Source organism: Meleagris gallopavo, chromosome 29, assembly GCF_000146605.3.
Source record: "Meleagris gallopavo isolate NT-WF06-2002-E0010 breed Aviagen turkey brand Nicholas breeding stock chromosome 29, Turkey_5.1, whole genome shotgun sequence".
NCBI classification, from domain to species: Eukaryota; Metazoa; Chordata; class Aves; order Galliformes; family Phasianidae; genus Meleagris; species Meleagris gallopavo.
The window spans coordinates 1,849,695-1,873,444 of NC_015039.2; the positions used below are offsets into that span (position 1 = coordinate 1,849,695).

The 23,750-nt window shown below is 47.7% G+C and overlaps 1 protein-coding gene across 1 annotated transcript in view; it reads right to left on the bottom strand.

The window, feature by feature from the left end:
• The window catches only part of LOC100539998 (acid-sensing ion channel 2), a 38,786-nt gene extending 15,450 nt beyond the window's left edge, over window positions 1–23,336 (bottom strand). Inside the window, exons 1-2 of the mRNA XM_019623401.1 lie at window positions 23,182–23,336; window positions 628–755 (exon numbers count right to left, since the gene is read on the bottom strand). Of these exons, the coding sequence (XP_019478946.1) occupies window positions 628–755; window positions 23,182–23,305 (252 nt within the window). The 5' untranslated portion in view covers window positions 23,306–23,336. The remainder of the gene's footprint in view (window positions 1–627; window positions 756–23,181) is intronic.
• Window positions 23,337–23,750: the final 414 nt, after the last annotated feature.

Below are 23,750 nucleotides of genomic sequence, written 5' to 3' on the forward strand. Positions count from 1 at the left end.
GGAAAAAGAGAGGCAATGAGGCAGGAAGGTCAGGAGCAAAGGCATTGTGGCCAAAAACAGTAGGGAGAAAATTATTTTGCTCCCTAGCTTTCCAAATACCTACCCAGGATTTGGGTCTAATGACGCCGTGTCACATCGCATCCATCTGCACTGTGAAGTGCCACTGCTGGGATGCAGGGATGGTGATGCACCCTGGGCCACGAGCTTCCCACCACTGGTCAGCATAAATAACGTGACTGTTTTGGTGCCAACCTGAAAGGATTCGTGCTGCTCTGCTTAATGAAACGCGTTCCTCTGGTCTCATTTAATCTCCTTGGAGCATGAGAGATTTTTGTAAAAAAGCAACCTGTCACACTGGGTTGGATGGTACTCAGCACATTTAGAGACTGCCATAGGGGAACCACAAACACCAAAAAGCCAATCAGGGATATTACCAGGGATGGAATCCCTTCTGTGACCCAAACTGTGAGGGTTGTGGGTAATGTATTGGAAACAAGAAGAGCTGTCCTCTTCCCAATCTGGAGCAAGGAGTGAAAAAAAACCACACATCACTTCTCAGGGAGCAATCAGCACATAGATGAGACCCAGCGGAGGCACCTCGGTGTGCAGACGAAATGTGGGACTTACCCTTTGCTCTTGGGTGGCCACAAAGGTCTGGAATCCAGGGGCCACCCCGAAGCCGAGCTCCTGGACAAACGGCGGCTCCGACTGGCTGTGGATCTGAACTTTGACTCCAGCCTCGAATGTCGTCTCTTCTGGAAGAAGAAGGCAGGGGATTAAGCTGGGATTGGTGGGATGATGCCACTGGGGACTTTTGTCTGGTCAATACTGCTCAAAAGGAGATATGCAGGCAGGAGAGCATCGCTGGGCTGATGAGGGGCTGGGCACGATGGAGGGAAGCACCAAGGGATGCTTCTCCCTGTTGGGATCACAACCATCTGCTGGCTCCTGGTCCTTCACTGCTTTCTATCCCAAGGGCTTGATGTCAGCATATGTCAGAGAGCTGTGATTTCTCCATACTTTCAAGACAAAAACCAGGAGATGACATCCATTTTCTGGCTGCTTATTTGCAGAACTTTAAATGCACTCCCACACGACTAAAACAAATACACTTCTCCTTCCCAAAAAGTCAGTTCTAGTATCCGTATGGTCTCTGATACCAAAAGCACAGGTGCACCCACCTCTGCTGCCCCGCAGCCTCATCTCTGGCACTGACACACCTGAAGCCTATTGCAACATAACATGGGCAATGAAACAAGTGTAAAATCCCAAGCTTCAGTTGCTCCATGCACAAAGGCCCTTTGCAGCTCACGGGCTCAAACTTATGACCCTGTTACGGGTTTCCTCACTTGGCTTATGTGACATCCTCACATCTTGAGCTACTCTTGCACCAAACTGATAAAAGGCTTTCTGAAGCTGAGTTGAAGGATGCAAGTCAGACCTGACTGGGCTGATCCAGCACTTTGGGCTCCTCTATCACACAGGCATCTTCCACCACAGGGGCACAGAACACTTCTCTCTTCGGCTTTGCTGCTACAGCCTCACATCCAAACCAACTACAGGGAGCATGTGGATTTAAGAGGTGGGGGCTCACTGGCAAAGGAACTCATCAGTTATGCATAGTATGGTCTAAACACACAGCAACCCACTAATAGGAATCCATGCCCAGGGCCAACAAATGCCGCCTAAGCATCTGAAGAACTTCTGTTTGGTGATGAATCACTCTTTATTTTCTTTGCTTACTATCTCTTGGTATTTTTCTACTATTTTATTATGCTTTCCAACTTTTTACCAGCACTGTATTTGATCCAAAACAAAACCAGAAGGAAGGAATGTCAGCCCCAGACCTCTTTGATAGCTGCCCATCCCTCAAGGTTTCAGCACTCAGCTACACAAAGCCATGGCCAAACTGATCCGGGAAGCCACTCCTGTGCCACTGAACTTCCCAGTCCAAACACAAACAACTTCATTCACCTTTTGGGAACAATCAGCATCAAAAAGCCCTGCTGTGACTGTGAGGTTGCTTTACTCATTGGCCACTTGAATCTTAACACTCTGTGCCCACAGCATCCAGCGCTGCTCTCTGGCATTTTATCTCAGCATCCTTTACCAACCGAGCAGCTGGAGCAAGCTATTAGTATTTATTAGCATTTGACCTTTTTAAAGCTCAGCTTTCCTACCTCCAAAACAATTTGAAGATAAATAGGATTTATTAAATCAGTTACCTCCCCAGGTCTCTCATACTCCTGCTAAACCCAGGTGGTCAGCAAGCTGTCCGTGTGCCTGGCTCCAACCATTTGGAGTTGGACTCTGAACCAGCTGGAGGTGTATTATCTGCATCACCACTCACTCTTTATCACACATTCCCATTGATCAACACCTCCAGCATTTGTGCTAATCCTGGCATCGGCTTTGCAATACTCCTCTGCAAGCTAATTGTGTATTTTTACTTCCATGTGACAAAATTGCTTTTAGTAGTAAACAGTGTCATGACGGGGGCATGGCAGCATCACTGCTGCACGCTGGGGTGGATGAGCAAGCTGCAGGTGTTTCCTATGTAAAATGCCACATCAGCGCAATAACGGCATAGAAAGGATGAGTTTGTTTTGGATATTGCTGAACTGAAGACTCATGGAGCAAGATTGGATGTAACCACAATTGCCTCCACTTTTGCCTAAGACACAGTGACCATGATCTGAATTATCTCTGCCAACCTCTCGTGATGGGAGTTGTTGTAAACAACACAGCCCTATTACCAAGACAAGGTAAAGACAGGATAAGAGAAGATATGGGAGAATGGTTCTAAACTAAAAGGTGAGAGAGTTAGGAGGAAATTCTTTACTCAGAGGGTGCTGATGCCCTGGCACTGCTGCCCAGAGCTGTGGGTGCCCCATCCCTGGAGGTTCCCATGGCCATGAGTGGGACTCTGGGCAGCCTGAGCTGTGGGGGGCAGCCAGTCCACATCAGGGGTGGGGCTGTGGGGGCTTTGAGGACCCTTCCAACCCAACCATGCTGTGGTTCTATGAAGCCTATTACCAACAACCACAAGAAAAACCAGGTGTATTTGCCTTTGCCTTGTTCTCCCATAATTTGGCTAATCTCCCTCCAAGGTGATGGGTGGACACTGGGTGGATGTTGGCATGTCCAGGCTCCCTGTCCGGCTGCTCAAGCCCTACACTTGCCCACACACACAATCCTCACTGAAGATCCCCTCCCTACTACCACCTCCTCAGCAGCAGCTCCCCAAAACAGTGAGAGGAAAAGAGCATTCCCACCGAGCCTTTGGGAACACCCAGCATCCTCATCCACCCCATCACTGCCAAGGCAGCCATATGCCAGAACCACGGGCTTCCACCCCTTCCCATCGCCGCCTCCCACTTCTCCCTATCCCATTATTTCCACATGACGCCCACTCACCCAACCCTCCCCAGCTTTGTCTGGTGTTGATCCCCTTCCAACACTTCCAGGCGATGCCATATGCTTCCTTCACTAATTACCTGACAAGTTGGAGGAGAAAGCTTGTATTTAGCTGCACTTGTTGGGCAACGGGAGCTGTTTTGTCGAAACACTTTCGGTCCGAAATTATTCTGCCCATTTCTGCATCTGCCTCGCATTTCCCAGGGTCAGCTCTGACTGAATCCCAGGCATTTCCCCAAGTGCTGTGCACTGCTCTGTCTCCGTGGATAAACCACTGTGCGTCCAGAACATGAGCAAGCAAACAAGATATGGCCTGCAAGTATCTGCAAAAGACTTAAGTGACAGGCTTTCCAATTTAACATAGAAAATCCTGGCTGGAAACCATCACGCACGGGGAAGGGAATGGATTTACTACATTGTAGAACAAAGTCTGGTTTTAAAACAAACAGTTATTAATTTTCGTCGCTGATAGACGAAAGAAGAGCAAAATAAACAGCACAGTTTAGAAAGGCTGCCAGAAGCATGAGAGCATTCATAAAATCATAGCATCACCACGGTTGGAAAAGACCTCCAACATCACCCAACCCAACCGTCCACCTGTCATCAATATTCCCCACCTCATTGCTCCTTCTGCAGGAAACACAGGTGAGATGAAACTACTGAAAACCTTTGTCTGGCTTAGGTGCCAGAGAGATTTTAAAGATAAATTCAAGGGAACTGAGGTTTGGTTTGTACCATATCATTTTTAGACCAATTTCGTGATTTTGGGAAGCCCAAGCAGAGATCTTCATCCAATATCTACTCCTTTTTTTCAGAGAGCAGCACATACACATTTATTTCTTCATGCAGCCCATATGGGAAATAGAGAAAATCCCCTTAATGACTGCCTTTTAAAATACATAAATACATATTACTATACACAGGGCAGTGTTTCCAAACAAATACTGAGCTGCTCTTTTTGTTGAAGGATTACAGTAGCGTTAATTAAAGTGGGGATGAATTCAGCACGTGCTTCAGGCTGGCTGCAGAGCACTGCATGCTGCAAGGTGCACAGCTTTGGAAGTGACCACTGCTTGGAGAAAAACAAAGCAGATCCCACCCGGCTCAGCCTGGTCCATGGTTTCTCAACCATGTCTGTATTAGGTGACCTGGAGGTTTAGTTTGGATAGAGCACAGAGCTAGGAGGTTTGGTTTCCCTTGGATGCTCCTCGTTCTTTGCCTCAGTTTCCTCATCTGTAGAATGGGTGCAGTGTTGCTACTGAAGTCACAGAATGACAGAATCAAAGGGGTTGGAAGGGACCTCAAGAGATCATTGAGTCCATCCCCCCTGCTAAAGCAGGTTCCTTACAATAGGTCACACAGGTTGGCATCCAGAGGGGTCTTGACTATCTTCATAGAAGGGGATTCCAGCACCTCTCTGGGCAGCCTGTTCCAGCGTTCCATCACCCTTACCATAAAGAAGTTCTTCTGCATGTTAGTACAGAAGTTCCTATGCACTACTTTGAGAACTACTTTGAGGACAGTACTCCTTGTGCTGTCTCTACACACCGTCAAGAAGAGCCTGGGCTCATCCATTTGCCTCCCACCTCCCTTCAGATATTTATAAACCCATCCTCTCAGGTTGACCAGACCCAGGTCACTCAGTCTTTCTTCATACAGATGATGCTCTGGGCCCTTTACCATCTTTGTGGCCCTCTGCTGGACTCCTTCTAGGAGATCCCTGTCTTTTTGGAACTGGGGAGCTCCAAACTGGACACAGTACACTCAATGTGGGCTCACCAGGGCAGAGCAGAGGAGGAGGATCACCTCTCTTGACCTCCTGGCCACACTCTTTTGAATGTAACCCAGGATCCCATTGGCCTCTTGGCCACCAGGGCACATTGATGGCTCATGGCCAACCTGTCATCCACCAGGACCCCCAGAGCTTCGCTCTTCAGGTTATCCCCAAAACTGTACTGATGTATGCAGTTATTCCTCCTCTGGTACAAGACTCTACGCTTGCTCTGGTTAAAACTCAACAGGTTCCTCTCCACCCAACTCTCCAGTCTGTAGGTTGGTGGGCTGGAATATTCTCCAGTGCCTCTTCTACACTCTGTAAAGCACAATTCACGTTGCATGGCCATGTCCCTGTCACCACCAGCCTATTGTCCCCATAAATCCCTCCAAACCTTTGTCAGACAACACAGAAACATGGCAGTAGGAAAAGGAGGAGAAAATAAAATAAAAGGGGAGCATGTGCACAGTGAGCAATTTTGCTCAAGAGCTTCTTTCATGGAGCAGAGCAGCACATAAACCTGATTGCTGGGATGGGTCGGAGCAAAGATGCTGATTGCTTGTGGTTGTTGTATTTCTGGTTGGGTTGATGGCACAGTGATGCCGTGGAGGTGAAATGCATCTGGGAGGCTCAAGGGCACTGGCTGAGCATACTGGGCTCATTGCACCCATGGAGCAGCTTGTAGGGGTTTTGCTGCCACAAACACATTGTGACTGTGCACAAAGCTCCGGCAAATGCATAACACTCTCACATTTTTTGCTAGACAAAAATTTATTGATTACATATACTTAAACAAAAAGTCATGGGAAGGTAAGTCCTGGAAAGCTGTACTCAGCTAAGCTCAACAGGAGAAAATATGGAATTACACTGAAACCCATTTAACTACAGCAAAACCAGCCCTGATCCCTTGTGCATGCTCTTGTTCCCGTGGATGTGTTGTGTTTTTCTGCAGCTAAAGTTGCTTGGTAACAAGATGAAGTGAGGCTGAAATAAGAGTATTTACAGTAGGGTTTTGGGGAGGGGGGGGTTGACAACATCCGCCTGACAGGCGATGGAGCCAACACAACTTTCCCACTGAAAACAATCTCTAAACATTTGTCCTGCATGTTTTGCTATTCTGGGCTCTGCTTGGGCTGCTTGGGAGGAAGTGGGGATGAGGAATTTCCCTGGAGTGACCTAGGGACAAAGTGCCCATTGGGGTGTTGTCTGATGGGGCTGGGTGGGAAGGGGGTGATGCTTGAGAAGAGAAAAATGTCCCTGTAGGGGCTGGAGGAGAGGGAAAACCCAACCCCCTGTGTGTGGCCTTCTGGGGAAGCATGATGGGATGGATGGTGTTGCATTCAGTGGGTTCTATATAGAGGACTGCTGGAGGCCACTCAGCCCTTTGGTTATTGCCACAGGTTCCTCAACCTTGTTCCTTCCACTTGGACAAGGACATCACCTCCAGCTTCACCCCCTGCTCCCTCCATGCAGCCCTTTAAGGAATGGGGCTGTTTTCTCTGTTTTCTATGCTTGGAGGCATGGCAGGGGGCTGTGCTGCTGCTGCATTGATCCGGGCTCAGTTTGTACCCTGCTGAATCTCCCTCCATCGCAGGAGCGAAGTGACAGCCCCAGAGTGATTCATCCCATCCCAGGGCAATGCCTACAACAGGATGAGTCACAGCCAACACATTGCAGCTTCCCACAGCCCACTGAGCCAGGCAATTCCTTCATCCCCCCAGCAGCTACGATACACACTACAGAAACCCAATGGGAAATTCAGCTGCTCCCTTCCAGAGCTGAGAAACCAATAGGAATACAGCATCTCTATTAAATCATTCCCCCAACTAAGAAATCACACCTTTGGTAAATACGTTCAGAAATCTTGCATCTGGAACGTTCCTGGGGCTGTGATGGGAGCACAGAGGGCTCACTGTCCTCAGTGGCTTTGTGGAGGGGACAGGAGCATCACTGTGATCCAGATATATTCATCACCATGAGATGACACCTGGCTGGTGCTGCTCTTGGCTTCAGCAAGTAGGGGTTTGCACAGAGAGGCCAAAATAATCATAGAATCATTGGAAGGGACCTTTAAAGGTGAGGGGAAGGGGAAGAGGAAGGGGAAGGTGAAGGAAGGGAAAGGAAAGAAAGGAAGGAACGGAAGGGAAAGGAAGGAAGGAAAGGAAAGGAAAAGGAAAAGGAAAAGGAAAAGGAAAAGGAGCTCTGTGCCTGTGAGGAGAGTACTGCATCCCACATGAGGCTGCGCAAAACCATCACCGTGGTGGGATTTGGCCACTGCATGACTCCTACATGATAAACTGAGATAAGAAGTCATGCAGGAGATAGACTCCAAAACACGAGGTAATGCTCCGGGATGTAAGGCAACATTCTACCTTGGTGGGATGCAAAACTTTTCCTACCATTCCTTACCTTAACCCCCCAGTGAACACTTACTGGGGTGATTTTTGCTCCATGACCAGTGTCTGTGGTGGGGGAGGGCAGGAGCTCAGGGCTGGGGGCTGCTCCCCTGCTCCCTGCATTACGAGCTCCGCACCGCGCAGCCGCGCTCCATTACTCACCAAGTAACAGAAGGTGTTATAATAAACTACATTAAGCATAGCAGCTATTTTTAGTTAAGCATATTGCATTTGCATACTAAATCTGAGGGGCCATATGTCTCGAAGTATATTATTAAAAAGCCTCTTACATAATATAAGGAGCAAGCCGAGACCGAGGATGTTAAAGTGGTTTCAATGGACGGCGTGGAGCCCGCAATGAATATTTCAGTTCCTTGTTTCAACCCCTGTTAAGTTTAACAAACAAAACAAACATCTCCTAACCTGTATCCTCACAGCAGGGCAGGGAGGGTCAGTCCTGCTGGGTGATGCTGCTTTTAGGGCTGTTTTTTTCAGGGGGAAGGGACAAATACTCACTTCCCACCTCCACATCCTATAGGATTTGCATATTGCAGGGATGGAAGATGTAAGCCTGGATGTCATTGCTGCCTATGTCCAGGTCCTGAGCAGCCACCACAGGAAAAATGTGAGCCCGGGAGGAGAGCTGAAAATGGGATGGGGTCCCCGGAGCTGAAATGCTGCCCGAAAGCTGAAGCGAGGAGGGGAGAACTGCTCCCTCCGGCTGCTGCCTGCATCCCACACAGAGGGAGCTCCCCCCAGGGCTTCCCATCTGCCAACTGCACCCCAGCAAGGAACAGAAAGGAGCTAAAAATATATATATATAACAATAATAATACTGACAAAGGCCACACTTTAAAGGCACAGAAGCAGTTCTTGCACATCCTTCCATCCCCCCTCCCCAGGAGCCTCGCTGCTTTGCCCAGAACATCTTGAAATATTAAACAGTCTGAAAGCTGCTGCTAATTTCAGCTCATGAGGAGTCAGATGGAAGCAGATCTCCCAGCGCCCAGGCTGGGTCCTGGCAATGCTGCTGTCCTCGGGCACATGGGAAGGAGATGCCATCCCAGCTGCATTAGGCAGAGCTATTGTGAGATCTGGTTTAGCAAGCTGGAGGTTCTGGGAGGTACCAGGGAGATCTGCCAGCCTTGAGCATCACTGGTGCATGGGGAACACCTCTACATCCCAGATGGGATGGGGACACCTCCCTGGGAATGTGGTCCTGTGGGAGGGTGCAACAAAGTGGGACAGAATAAGAAGAAATAGAGAAATGGGGGTGGGCATAAGCAAGGGACAACCTCGTGTGCAATGAGGATCTACAAGGTGCGTGCCACCAAGGTACAGAGGTTGCTGGACTGATACATAGCACCAGTGCTGAATTGTCCATGCCAAGGGATGCTTCTCAGGTTGGCACAAGAGCCACCCAGCTGGGATTTACTCCTGCTGCTTCTTCATCCTGCAGGGATGTGAGTTCCCTCTCTGGCTGAGCATGCACCTCCCCAGCACCTGCCTGATTTTATCACTTTGCAGCCGCTCTGATGATAATAACTGCTTACAACTGTTCATTTTCTACCAGCCCATCTCCAGGAAGAAACTCCCCACCAGACCCTGCAGCCACACCCCCACCTGGGGGACAGCTCTATTCATTTTGCATCCTTTTGGAGAGAAGCAATTTCTCAAGACAGAGCCAGGCTGGGTGGGAAGGCTCCAGAATTAGAGAGGCATTCAATAAAACCAGCTCTGGAGCAAGGACATTTGAAGAAAGGCACGGGCAGAGCAGGTCACACTGCCTGGAGAAACCTTGACTTGGCATGCTCTGACATCTCTGGTTATGTCTGTTTAATCTGCATTGTCTATAAATGTCAGTGTTTTGAATGATGTAATTTCCAAGCACTTCAGTGAACTCGGTGACTAAGTAAACACTTCTTTTAATGGAAAAGGATGCACATCAGATGTGTTTTTTGATTACAAAATGCCAGGAAAGAGCTACACTATCAGCCCAATTGGGGAAAAAATAACCAGATTAACTAAGTATTTAAGGTACATCAGCAAGGGAAATGCTTCTCTTGCTCATGCATTTGTGTGAGTGTCGGCCAGGAAGGACCCAAAGTCGACAGATGATTTTTTTCAGAAGTGAGGAAGGGGCAGAAAAATAAAAAAAGAGCCCCCAGATCCCTGCTTGATGAGAGGGAGAAAAGCAGGTAAGCGTAGATCTCACATCTAAAATAATGCTTCAGCTGCAGGTCATGCTGGGGATATTTAGGACTTTGCTTTTCAACCCTACACTTGAATCCCAGCGACTCTCCTTCATACATTCCCACACTGAGTTCTGGTTCCTCCCCATTTCCTTAGAACATTCCCCACTCTTTACCCCAACAGTTTGTCAGGATGGGGGCTCCTCCAATCTCAGCTCCCCACTCGCACACGTTCCCCACTCCCATCATTCAGACTCCACTGAGCCCTTGCTGTCCAGACAATCATTCTTCCTTATTTTGCACAGTCAAGGCTTGCCCCATCTTACTGAAAAAGCCTTGCTGCTTCCTTGCAACATCAGCACCTCCAGCCCCCAAACTGCCATACCCTTGCTGTCCCCCAGCCCTCTCCTCTCGCACCAGCACATATGGAGGATGCTATATATAAAAATATTTGCATTGTGTTGCTGCCCACGGCGAGGCCAGCAGGGCACGGACGGATCTTGTATGGCAGCAGGCAGTCTAATATTTCCTTCAGATAAAAATAACCTGTGAAAATCACATCTTGTGTGGCGCTGCTGGGGAAGCGGGGCAGCCCACTGAGCTGCCAGGAAGTTTGCTGGAGGGGGTGGAAAAAGAAAATCCATCACTGCTAACCTGGAGGTTTAAGTTGACAAATGGTGGGTTGATGTCAGAAGTTACCTCTGAGCTTTCACAAGGCATGGTGAGGAAGGGGTAGCAGGAGAGAGGTGAATTAGAGCAGCTGGATGGAGCATGAGATGTGGCTTGAACCAGATTTTGGACAGGTGAGGTGGGGTTTGCAAAGAGGCAGAGCAAGGAGAGTGCTCAGCTCTGTTTTTTTGACATCTCAGAGCTGACCACGGTTGCTTGGGTTCATAAAATCACTGAATCACAGCATGGATGGGTTGGAATGGACCTTAAAATAGGGGAATTGGCAGGTCTGGGTGAAGACTGCAGCTGATGACCTCAAAGGCCTTTTCCAACCAAAACGATCTAAGAGAGCTTTGGTAGTGAAAGCACATCGGAAATTCCATCTTGGGTTCTGGTTGCAGGATGGATGGGGTGATGAGAGGAACACACCATAGGAGCTGGGATGGGCAGAGCCTGAAGTTTGGGAGGAGTCCAGCACAGGTTGGGTTGTGCAGTGTTTGGTGAGACAAAGGCTGAATGTGGATACGAGTCCTCTCTGAATACACCCAAGGCAAACACCAGAAGGGAGCATTTCCATCAACAGGAAAATGTTTGCAAAAAGTAAATAAAATAAAAGAAAATAAAATCCAAGCTAGATAAGCCGATGGTGAAGAAGCTCAGTATGGAAATCAAATGGTCTGGAAACAACAAGGTTTTGTGGGTCCAGAGAGGCAGCTCTTCATAAGCAAAGCCAGGTGGTCGAGAAGACCCTTGGGTCATGAAGATGCAAAAGCTGCCTTCCACATCCCCCTGTCTCACCTGACCCCAATGATCTGCACCATGACAGCATCTTACAGACCCCAATTCCAACCCCAAGAGAAAATTTTGCCCCTGGAAAGCTTAGTTCTGGCCCTGTACTGGGGTACAGAAAGAGAGTCCCTGCACCGCTGCCCATTATTCTTATTACATCAACGGCTCACATGGGTTCTTGTGTATCCACAGCCTATGGTGGGGAAGCAAAATGGCCAAACCCAACCCCCAACAACTTGGTCCCCTCCCTTGGCTGCAATGGGATGGGTTAGAGCCAGAAGCCAGAGGTGAGAGGGATCCTGCTTATGAGCTTGTGGCTTTCTTAAGCTCAGTATGAAGTTGTATTGCTGTAATAATGCTTAATTATTGTTTTTATTATTGCAGTATTTATGGCAGCCCACAGAACATCCATACTAACAAGCCCATGAGGCCATTGCTATCTACAGAAATAAATATCTGCACTGGAGGGCATGAGTATGAGACACTGAAGATAAATTGCTGCTGGCTCCTGGGACAGAGTATAACAAACTGCTGTGTATCCTTAAAATGTGTCAATTTTTCCCTTGGGAACATGCTCAGATAAGAACTCGCAGCATGACAAATGCATCTCCATCAGACTATCACTGAAATAGACAGGATTTTTTGCCATCTCCTCTCTTCCAGAATTGGCTCTGATACTGCTCACACTGGGGCTGCAATGTGGAGCTGGTTTAGCTCTCCCCTTGAATTACATTGGAGTAAGACCTATGTGACCTGGATATCCTGGAGGTTGGAAAAGTGGTGGAGAGAGGTCCCTGGCTCTGAGAAAACTAGAGATTGCAGAAAAGCAAGGAGCACTGCACCTAATTAGGAGCCTTTGGGAAGACTCAGTGGGTGGTGACACACTGGCACAGGCTGCCCAAGGAGTTTGTGGATGCCCCATCCTTGCAGGCATTCAAGGCCAGGCTGGATGTGGCTCTGGGCAGCCTGGGCTGCTGGTTGGTGACCCTGCGCACAGCAGGGGGTTGGAACCAGATGAGCACTGTGGTCCTTTTCAACCCATTCTATGATTCTATGATTCTATGACTACCCCATGGAGTGAACCACAGCAGTGCATGAGGCCAATGCTGGAGGAATTGCTGCCTGGCTTTTCTCATGCTGACCTTACACTGGAAAGAGAAGAGGCCTTCCCATTTGTACACACACATCTGACAGAAGGCAATGGCAATCGCTTCCCTTCTCCGCTGCTCACGCTCTCCAAAATATTTGAGTAACGACATCATGTAATATAATTTGTCACTCGGCCAAGTTTCGCAGATGGCATTTCCCTTTCTAATCTTTATAAGCTTCTACTTAAATAGTAGTTGTGGAAGTAATAACTACAACAAAAATATTAAATCCGATAAAACAAAACACAGTCGCAGCCCTCTCTCTCACAAAGCTCCCCAGTTTTTCAGTGTATTTGGTAGCAAACTACTCGTCCCAGTGGCTGCATGCCAAACACAACCCTAAATAGCCCCCAAATGCTTTGTTTTTTCTTTTTTTTTTTTTTTCCACAGGTAGTGATGGTTCTGCGTGTCACACATCTCTCTAACAGCTCATTTGTATTGCTACATGGCTTTGCAATCTCACTCTGCTGTCCACTGAGCAGGAAAGTCACCCAGCCCCATCGCATGGGAGACCCAGGCCCACTCTTGCCCCAGGGATGCACCAAGCCATTGCCAAACTCTGCAGGATTGCCATTTACCCTGTCCCTAACTCTCCAGTAGAGGTGGGTTTGGTTTCCCTCACTCCTCCATGGACGCAAGGGACAACAGAAGAAGACATTCAGCAGAAGACCCCACATGGCAGTAAGGGGCAATGGCTGTGCCTCTGTGATGCCTGGAGCTCCAACCAAAGCCCCCCAAGACCCATCTGAGCGAATGAAGACCTCACAGCACTGAAGATTTTCTCTCCCATTCCATCATCCCTCTGCACATTCGACCATTAGGGATCCATGAATGCAGAGCTACAAATGATGCTCTTCCAGCTGATGAGACATCAGCTCTGTCTCTCTCTGCCCTCCTTTCAACCTCTATAAAGGCTGAATAATTAATCACGCTTTCTTCTTCCACTCTTCTGTTCTGCTCAGACAGTCTTTGCCTGCTCTCCAGCCACCCAGCACAGCTCTCTGGATGCTCTTTGCCATCCATGACTCCCCCAAGCACTTTGTATTCTTGCAACGAGACACAGTGAAGACAGCGCTGTGCTCTTAGAGATGCTCAGCATGGACCACTGGCTTTTTTGTTTTGTAAATGAGCAAGAGAGTCACTGAAAGACTGAGAATTTGGTGATGCTGGACAATGAAAATGTGGTGATGGTGAAATGAAGAGTTAGGTATGGACACCAAAAATTGGAGGATACCCTTAGAATGATGGAAATGCTTCTACAGGAGGGGAATAATCCTCCCACTGCTATCCACATCCACCATGCAAAGATTACTAAAATTGCTCTCAGGAAGTGCCTGGGAGGTCTCAAACGTTGACAGAGCCCCTGCTGCTATGGGATGGGACAAAGTCGGAGCAAGAGGATGATCCCTGCACCAAAGAGATTAATGAAATTAAATTTAATTAGCACTTGCAAGAGATTTTTATCTTCAAAGTGCTTCATAGCCACAAAGTCTCCCGGTGCTTCCATGAGATTGATTAACATGTGCTGAGCTTTTCATCTTCCAGGAGGGAAACGAAAATACTCAGGCAATGGTAAAGCCCAAAGAGGAGGTAATTACCCAGAGATAATGACATGGATTATATTCACCTAAAACACGCCAAGGAGCATCCCCAAACCTCACCAGAGTCACTGATACCACAGGGCCAGAGCACAGAAAATAATAATAATAATAATAATAATAATAATAATAATAATACAGATATTGGCAGGCACATCTGTGGCTGGTGGGGCTCAGCCTGCAGACAGCAGCCCCTGAACCTTGCTGCCTTGGCTGGAGCTATGGGCACTGCCCCACGGCCACAGCACCACACATTCCCAGCTCCTCTCCTGTCTCCTCACTCCCAATAACAAATTCCTGTTATTCTGAGCATCTCTCTGGGCTAAGGACACTTAACTTCACACGCCAGCCACAAAGGCTCAAATGAAAGCAGCAGCATGAAATGAGTGTTTAATTGTAATGCTGCATGACACTGCTTTGTAACACGGAGCTGCGATGCGAGGTGTGTTATCTCTGCTTTGCCAGACTTCCCAAAGCCAGCTTCTAGTCTTTATTCCTTTAGCTTTGCCTTAAATGAACACTTCCGGACTTTGGGGTGTTTTCTCGTTTCCTTTTAAGAGAAGCTTTTGAAGGACCTGCATCCTTTGAAGGATTTCCTTGTTAAGTCACTGAGATACATTTACAATCTTCATGATGTGACTGGGGACACCTGGGTGTGCTTACAGACTCCAGTCCCACTGAGGACAAACCCTTCTCCTCTTTTTAAGCAGGAGAACAGCAACAGCAGCAGCTTTCCCATCCACATCTGAATTCTGCACATACGTGTTTGTAAGGGGGATGTGGTGCTGGGGAAGGAAGGGATGCAATACCTGCAGCATATATGCACTTTGCCTTGCACCGTGATTTTGTGTGTGTGTGTAACCACACCAGCACAAACTGGACCTCCTGGACACTGTGTGGTGTACTGACTGCACTGGGAAGGGCTAAAACCACATTCATGAGGCAGGACTTCAGCACCAGGCTCACACTGAGGACCAGAGGGACAGATGGATGAAGTACAGGGATGCTCTGCGCTCTCTGGTGCTGCCCAGTGAGAAAATCCTTTACAAACAGCCCACACATTTCAAGCTCATGCTTGCTCACTGGCAGCCAAAGCAGCTAAGATGTTCTTCTTGACAGGTGCAGAGCACTGGTTTTGGCTCCACAGTCCTAGACTGGCTACCAATAAACATTTCTCCCAACTGTCAATGCCTACTACCATTTCATTTTAACATCAAGTCAAAATCTCTCCTTCCCAAAATAGTTTCCTCTCTCCTCTAGCCATGTTGCATGGCCAGCACCAGTCCTTGGGGCAAGCTGAGGTGGATCAACCCCTGGACAACCTGCTGGGAAACAGCAGAACCTGCTCCACTGCATGAGATGAACAAATAGCATTTGCACCAGCTGGGATTGATCTTTCCAGCACTGCACTGAGAGGTCCCAAAGAGCAGCTCACAACAAACTGGAGCATGTTGTGAACTCGACAGTTTTAATGACACCATTGGACATGAGAACCTGAGCAACCTTTGAGCTTCCCCTCTATGCTCCTGCACTATTGATAAGGGTGCTCAGGCAAACGTAATTAATTTTTAGTGGCAGCCTAATTTCGTGGATGCTCTGGTTGTCAGGGGGCTGGCGCAGATGGAAATAATGCTGACCTTTTCTCCCTGGGAAACCTGGCTAATTGAATGAATTCTCACTTTCATTAGCAAAAGGTCCCAGGATGCAGCCAAACACAGCACATTTACAACACCCTCCAGGTGACACCGACTGCCTCCTAAAGGTCAAGTTGCCTCTTGATGAGCAGATGTAAGATTGGATCTGAGCTTGTTTCCTATTGCAGCAAGTCCTGCCCAAATCCCCAGTGTTCTTTATGCTAAAGGCTATTTATACTTATAGGTACCATTTGTTTCTTTGATGCTGGGAGGTGGGAGTCACCATCCCTGAGATGTTCGAGAACAGTAGAGATGTGGCACTGACAGACATGGTCAGTGGGCATGGTGGGGTGGGTTGGGCTTGGGCTTGGGGATCTGAGAGATCTGTTTTTTCCAACCTTCCTTCGTTTTATGATTCTATGTTTGAATCCTCAGGAGAATGAACCAACCTTGTGCCAATGAGGCTTGGGGTGCTCTTCTATTGCCTTGGCTCCATATTGCCACCTGGTGCAGCCAAACCCCCATCATCACTTCACATAGAGCAGCTTTCCCCCTCTGCAGCACCAACTGCAGTTCAGCAGCAGCAGTTTTATGGCAGCATTTAATAGATCACACAAAGCAAGGTGAGATTTGTGTGCTCTACCTCATGTAGCAGGAAGGCTCGAGAGCAGCCAGGACAACTCAGCTCCTTAAGGACCTGCTGTCACACAACCGATGACCATCCCAGCACAGACAGGAGGTGCTCCCTCTCTCTGTTTTCCCCACTGCTTTTGCATGCTTTCACTGCAGGTCGTAATCTGAAGTACTTCTGGCACAGAGACGTGTCTGTAGGCTCTGAGCATACCTACCAGGAGCTGTCAAACCCAGTTGCTCGATAGGGAGCTGATACACAAGGTTCTCCTTCACATATGGGCAGATGTCAACCTTGCAGCTTGTGCGCCGTTTGTGGCAGCACCCACCCTTTGATTTTGTGCCTTTCTTGTGCTCAACACTCTCGCATTAGGAACAAGCCTCTCCTCTCTGCTAGGATGCAGAGGAAAAGCCAGAATCGGAGCAGCACCACAAGCACCTCTGTGCTACACAGTGCACTCCTGCTGTGCCAGATGCCAGAAGTTCCTATCGCATGTCTCAGCCCCTGCAGCTCCAAGGAAGCATTCTGCATGAGATGGAAAACGAGTTTCAAGGGGCTGTGCTACGCAGGGCCCCAGGATGCTCCCTTTGCACTAACACTGCATTAACCCGGTCAGCCTCTGAGCAAAGCCATCCCCCTCCAAATCCCAAAGTCCCTCCTGAAGTTTTTTACCAAATGAATTCAGTATCATTCACTTGCCTTAAACCGGTGTGAATTTCAAATGCTTTTTTGTTCCTTCCTCCTCCCAGAGGGAGCACTTTTCATCTGCCCACGCAGAAGAGTCACCCCATACATGGGGTATGTTGGAGAAAGCTGCAAAATGCTGCAGGAAGGCAAGTTAGTCCTGTGCACAGCTTGCCTTGCCTTTCTCCCTCTCTTTTCTTTTAATTTTCTAATTGATAGCCAACTTATATTGAGAACTGCCATTCTGCAGCAAGGTTTCACCTGCAACAAAGCTGTTCCAGGGCATGACTGCTCGCAGCCCCCTGTGATGGAAAGGAAATTAGGAAGGCTCTGGGAAGTCCTGTGGTCAGCACTAACCACACAAGGCTTAGAGGAAGAGCATTCCTGTTTTAAAATACACCAAAGGTTTGGCATGCACGTGCCTACTCGATAGCCCTGTGCAATGCTGCCCACGCAGTACCAGAGCACTCCTTCCTCCCACGGTGCACACCTGCTGCTACCATCACTTCCCCCACTGCTGGGCCATCTCCTACTTATTCTGCACTTACAGATCTGCTCTCCATTGCTAATAACCACTCCAATTCAAACTCCACAATGATGCACAAACCCTTTGCCTCCTTCCATCCCCCAAGCCCTGCAGTGCACGCTGCTGGCTCAGAGCCTGCAGACGGTTCCCCACAGTGTAAATCCATGATGATGCAGTCTGCAGCGTGACCTGGGGCTGCACGGGCTGCCTCCTCCTGCAGCATGTTTGGATTCAGACATCTTGCAAGCAAAGCAGGCTGAATTGACCAGGAACCGCTGCTGACCATATTAATATGCAGAAGTAAATTACAGTGATTGCTTTGTGCCTCTGCACAGCTGGCAAACGCAGCACTGCAGGGCTTGGGCTTGCTGATGCACCATGCACAGAGGTTGTACGGCTGGAGGCCAAGAGTCAGAGGTTGGAGGCTTTGGCAAAAGGGCATGGGGATACCCAACCCTGGGAGTGTGTTGCCAGCTTCCCCTCCTTGCTGAAGGAAACTTTGCAGCGCAGCAGCAGCAGCAGCAGTGCTTCACAGGCTGCTCTCTGCAGCACGGAGCTGCTGCTTAAATCTGAGGTGCCTGGCAGGAAATCCGGAGGGGCAGAGAAATCAAAGAAACCATGGAAACGCTCTCCAGTTGCGCCAGCTTTGGTGAACTTTGCAAAAAGAATTTTTCAGGGTTTGCAGCAGCGGCCTTCAGAACCCAGAGCTGCCCTCAACCCATCTGCAGCAGGACAGTGCATGAAGGATCAGGGCATCTGTGAGCTGAGAGCAGGGCCAGAAGCATCATTGTGGTGCTGCCTGAAAGGAGGAAATGCGAATGATTTCTGCTGGGCAGCCCTTTGGGCAGATCCCAAACCTCTGGCAGGTCCTAGAGATGCCAGAGGAAGGTGGGTGCTGCTGCTTGTCGCAGCATGGGACATTTTTCCCATCCTATTTCCCCCACTTTAACAACTCCAAGGGGACCAAAGCAGTTCTCAGAGCAGCCAGTGGCAGAAAATGTGTCTGAGCCACCTCCTAAAGCATCAAGGCTTGCGTGAAGACCCCAAAAATCAACATTAAAGCCATGCTACATTAATTTATTGAAATTCAGTTGGGAAGCGGAAAGAGATCTGCTGAATTAAGGTGGCTTCAATGAAGCAGAAAAGCAGAGGCACAGAAATTTGATGCCACTGAAATCACCTGCACTTCTGATTGACCTGGATGGATCTTAGAGCACAGAGTGAGCATCCAATGCACTGAGTACAGTGCATCCAAGCTTCCATCCATCCCTGGATGTCAGGAGCTGGAAATCAGGCATCCTCTGGTCTATAACAGCAACAGAAGACCCCACTGAGAACCCAAAAATGCATTGCAATACTGTGGGATGTGCAGGGAAACAGGCTTGAGATCTTTCCTCTGCATGACCTAGATCCAGAGTCTCGCCTGTAGCCTGTGTTTTATACTGAATTAAATAACGGCAGCCCATAACACAACGTGTACATCTCCTAAGTGGATTGAAGCCTCAAGCTTTATAGATTTCATGCTTCTTTTTAGTGCAATTTTATAGTGCGTTTCTCATCGCTCTTTTTTTTTCTCTTCAGCGTGTTGCTTGATTAATTGCTATGAAATGTTCATCGTTATCCGACAATTCCTGAAACACAAATGCAGAACTCTCTGATTGTATTTCTTATTTACAGCCCTGTAGCCTGAGTGATTTCCAATTTACTGCACCGTTATATTAGGTCAATACATAATACCTTGGGCCACTCCAGAAAGATTAACCACAAGTGGATTCCCTTTCCAATCAAATAGTCCCTGCTGTAAATTACAGTTTCCTTTACTATGTTTGATTGCATTTCTGCCACTTTCCTCACACTGCAATAAAACAACCCCCCCCCCGCACCCCTGCCACTCTGTTGTGACAAAGATGAGCAACTGCAGAATTTGGGGGACACGGTGTCATTTTGCTCCCTACAGTTGCCTGAAGGAAGGTTGCACTGAGGTGGGGGTCGGTCTCTTCTCCCAGATAACAGCAAAAGGATGAGAGGGAACGGCCTTAAGTTGCACCAGGGGAGGGTCAGGTTGGATATTAGGAAAGAATTCTACAGAAGAGTGGTCAAGCATTGGCACAGGCTCAAGGAGGTGGGGGAATCACCATCCCTGGAGGTGTTCAAGGAATGTGGAGATGTGGCATTGAAGGCCATGGGCAGTGGGCATGGTGGGTTGGGTGGGCTTGGGGAACTCACCCATGCCACTTGCAGCCCATGGCTTGCTGCTTCTCCATTGGTTACTGGAATGAGTTTTCTCTGGTAAGCATTCTTCCATCTCACGTAGCACAGCTGTGCAAGCTGTTCTGCTGTGGGTTTTGTCTGTTTGGATCTTAATTCCCATGCGGATATCGTGACACCTGGAATGTTTAAAGCCTTCTGCAAAGCACACGGGTGATGTGAAGGCTTCAGACACAGGTTATTTTCCTAATCTTCTCATGATTAAAGTAAAATGCTAGAAAATATCAATCCCAGAGGTGCAAAATTCAGAAGACGAGGATTTCCAGCTCTTTTTTTCAAGCTCTTTTTCTTTTCTGTCGTCATTTTTCTTCCACCTGTCCCATGACTTTGACAATCCTGACACAGTATTTTGCGCCCCCAAAGCTGCTAGATGCCATGGCACCCAGGCAGTCAAAACACCCTTTCTTTGCACTGGAAAATCAAGACTGAAGCAGTCTGGGTGCTCACTATTCCAAAATTAGACTGCATATAAATTTAACATGCTCAAATAATGGGCTTGCATATGCACACAGTTGAGCAAAAGGTGTATTATTCCAACGCAAAGAACTTGTTAGACAGGATATTTCAGCTTCCCAAGATATTAATGGATACTCAGCAAAGGTCTTTTTTAGAATGATAATACACTTCACTTTGTTTGCCGAGTCGGTAACAATTAAATCACTTTTTGTATTACAAAGCCTGTGCCAACGTGACATGGCAGCAGCAGCTTCCAGAGCAGCCATATCCCAAACTATGAAGCAATATTTTCCATCTTAGTTTCTTACTCGAATTGCAAAGAACGATGGCAATGGCTTTTTTTTGTTTGTTTTTTTTCCTTAAAAACAGAGATCCTGAGGCATACAACCAGCAGCAAAATGAGGGTTTTTGACTGCACACCAGTCAAAATACATTTTTATGGCACCTCCAAATCTGGAGCAAAAACCAGAGGGGCTACGTGACCAAATACAGAGTATGACACCATTGTTATAAGTTTGCTTTAATAAAGATCAGCCCAGCACCCAAGAGAACCCAAACTCCATGTCAGTGAGGGTCTGAGGCATCTGAGATGAATGGGAAAGGTCCTGCAGGGTGCTCTGGCCATGGTTTGACTGAACTGGGGTTCTTCTGGGTGGCTGTTTTCTATGAGGAAGACAATCACAAGATGCACAAACCAAGGCCACCATGATGGGCAAGATAAACACATCTTTTTCAAGGTAGATATCTCCCTGATGTGATGGAAGATGGCCAACCCTCAGCATCCACGAAGTCCTTCAAGAAATGCCAATGCCACGTCTGGGACAAGGAGCAGCACAGGAGGCTGCCAGTGCTGATGGCTCTGGGTTTGAGCAGCCCCCCTGGAGGGATGCTGCAGAAGCTGGAATATGGAGATAAAAGGTTGAGCATCTCAACCCCACAAAAATTACTGCCCAAGAGGCAATGAAGAGAGCTGCTGAGTACAGGAGGGGCTATGGGGGAAATGGAGCAACAAAACCAGACTGTAGGAATGTGTGAAGAGTTGAACATAAGGATAGAGTAGGGAAGTTTAGGTTATAACAGAGATAATAACTCACTGGGAAGAAGGAACTCCTTCAATCCCAGAAGTATCCTCATCCCTACCTATGGATATGGCACTGCAGTGCAAAGATTCCACTCCACATCCATCCTTATCCCTCTCCTTGGTAAGGGCTGAAGCCCACTGCCATGACCTGAGTGTCCTTGACAATGCTTCCCACTGGAGAGCCAACTTTGCACAGTCCCAGTGGTAGCAGCTGAAGAGATTTAATTCCAAACACATTTATGTTATTATGCAAATATTTGGAAATGATCAACTCTTTCACTTACCTGCGAAGAGCTGAGTTAAGTGTTTCCATGGTAACAGCAACTGTTAACCAGTATAGTTAATATTTTTATTCTGGTAGTGTCCAGAGAGCCCAATGAAGATTGAAGACAGCTTGTGCAAGGAGCTGTATGAATGCGGAGGATGAAAAAGTCCCTTGTTGAAAGGCAAAGATTGTGTTTTATGAGCTTCAATGACAAGCACCAGTTCTACCCGGACCTGTAACAAATGGCCAAATGGGTTTGCAACAAGTCCAGCTGCTTTACCCACACCATTTAATTAAACAAAGAGCCCTATTTATATGGCTTCGAGTCCTACTGCATTTTGTGGTCAGGTATTGACTTTAATTGATAATCCAACTCAATCCAGCACCTGCAACATCAGTCCAGTTCCAAGGACATGAGGATCTTCCCCAAGTTTCTGGTCTTCAGCTGAGTACAAATTTATGTTAAATATGTGTGAGGGCGGCAGTGGGGCAGGAGATCATTGGGGCGTCTTGCACAACAACGGGGTACCTTGCACTGGTTTACACGTGATCAAAAGTCAAGGATGTACTCAAGAGACCCTAAATCCCGTAAGATTTTTGGAAAAAATGAATGCATTTGTGTGGGTTTTTTTTTTCTCCTTCACATTTCAAGTCTGCAACCAGAGCCAGATTACAAAGCACCTCTGCTTGAACTTTCCTGAAAAGAGCAACCAGAGCAAAAACTATCACCCCTCCCAAGCTCAGGATGATGGAGATGCTCACAGATTGTGGAGGAATCAGGCTGGAAACATCTCCACCACCACAGGCTCTCCTGTGGGCTTCCCTCATTCCTTTGTCCTCCCAGTTTCTTTTTCCACTTACATTTCTTTCTTTTCTTCACCTTCTGTATAACGACAGCCTGCTCTACCCAGCTGTGACTAAGCCACCTTTCCCATCTCTGCAGCATTAGGAAAGCACAGTACTAAAATCAGCTGTCAAAAGCAACCCTAACACAAGGACAGGGTTTGTGTCACTTTGGGAACTTCAGATGGGTCCAAAAACCCAACAAGGCTAAACATAGGCAGCTGATGGTGTGCTTCTCCAAGCCTGCTACATCCATGAGCCATTAATGCTGTTGTCTCCTGCCCCAAGGCAGGCAGTCTGTGAGCAACACAGCATCATGGGTGGGAGATGCACTTCATCTCCACATTTTCTGTGAGCCTGTTTTGCCTTCAGACACATGCAACAAGTCAGAAATGAGCCTCCACATCACCATCTCCACCCAGAGCAGAGAAAATGACTTTCAGCATGAGATGCAAACTGGAAGGCAACGCTCGTGCTATAAAGGACTGTGCAATTGCACCACACAAATAAAGTTTTGAATGAATGTAGCCAGATCTCAACAGGAGATTGAAAAGTGCTCAAAAGGAGACTTGCAAGAGCACAGAGTCCTTGGACCACCCATGCAGCAGTAACCCACACAAAAGGCAGCAAGTGTTCCTAAATGTCAAAGAGGAAACTACAAAGAGGTCCGCCTCAGATGTGGCTGTCCAAAAACACCTTCCTAAGCATGAGGGGCGTTGACTGAGGAGGATGGGATGGGATGATCTTTTCAAAAATAAAACCAAGAAAACGCTACATTCATATCTGCAGGAAGAAAAAGGCCTTTCTTACCTGTTTCTCCCCATATTGGCAAATATTCATCCTGCTGGATGTCTAGCATGATTTCCAATCCATTGCCTGTCCCACCCTTAACTGTGGTAAGAAGAGGCCGTCCTTCTTCTCCTGAGTTAAACATATAGCATTTCCCATATTTTGTAAACACCTGTGAAAAGAAAAGAGAGAAAGTGCCATGTAACAAATGCTTCTTTGCACCTGAACAAAGGTAGAGTGATGTGAAACACCCATGCATTGCAGCTCAAAGGGAAATGTCTGCAGATAAATCTAATCTAGTTTAATAATTCAGCATACTGTGTTCTCCTTACAGAAAATAAAAGAGAAAAGGGAAGGAAAGGTGTTTCAGAGCAGTGAACAAATGTCTTTAGCAGCTTGCCTGATCCACACTGTGTTCACTTTCCAAGAAACACAGGTACAGGCTGTACTTGAGCTTGTACCAAAACTCAGTGCAATGCTCTCTCTTGTGCATTGGCACTGGAGCTCACTTGTAAAGTCATAGAATCATAGAACTTCAGCATGGTTGGGTTAGGAAGGGATCTAAATGATCGTAGAACTATGGAATCACA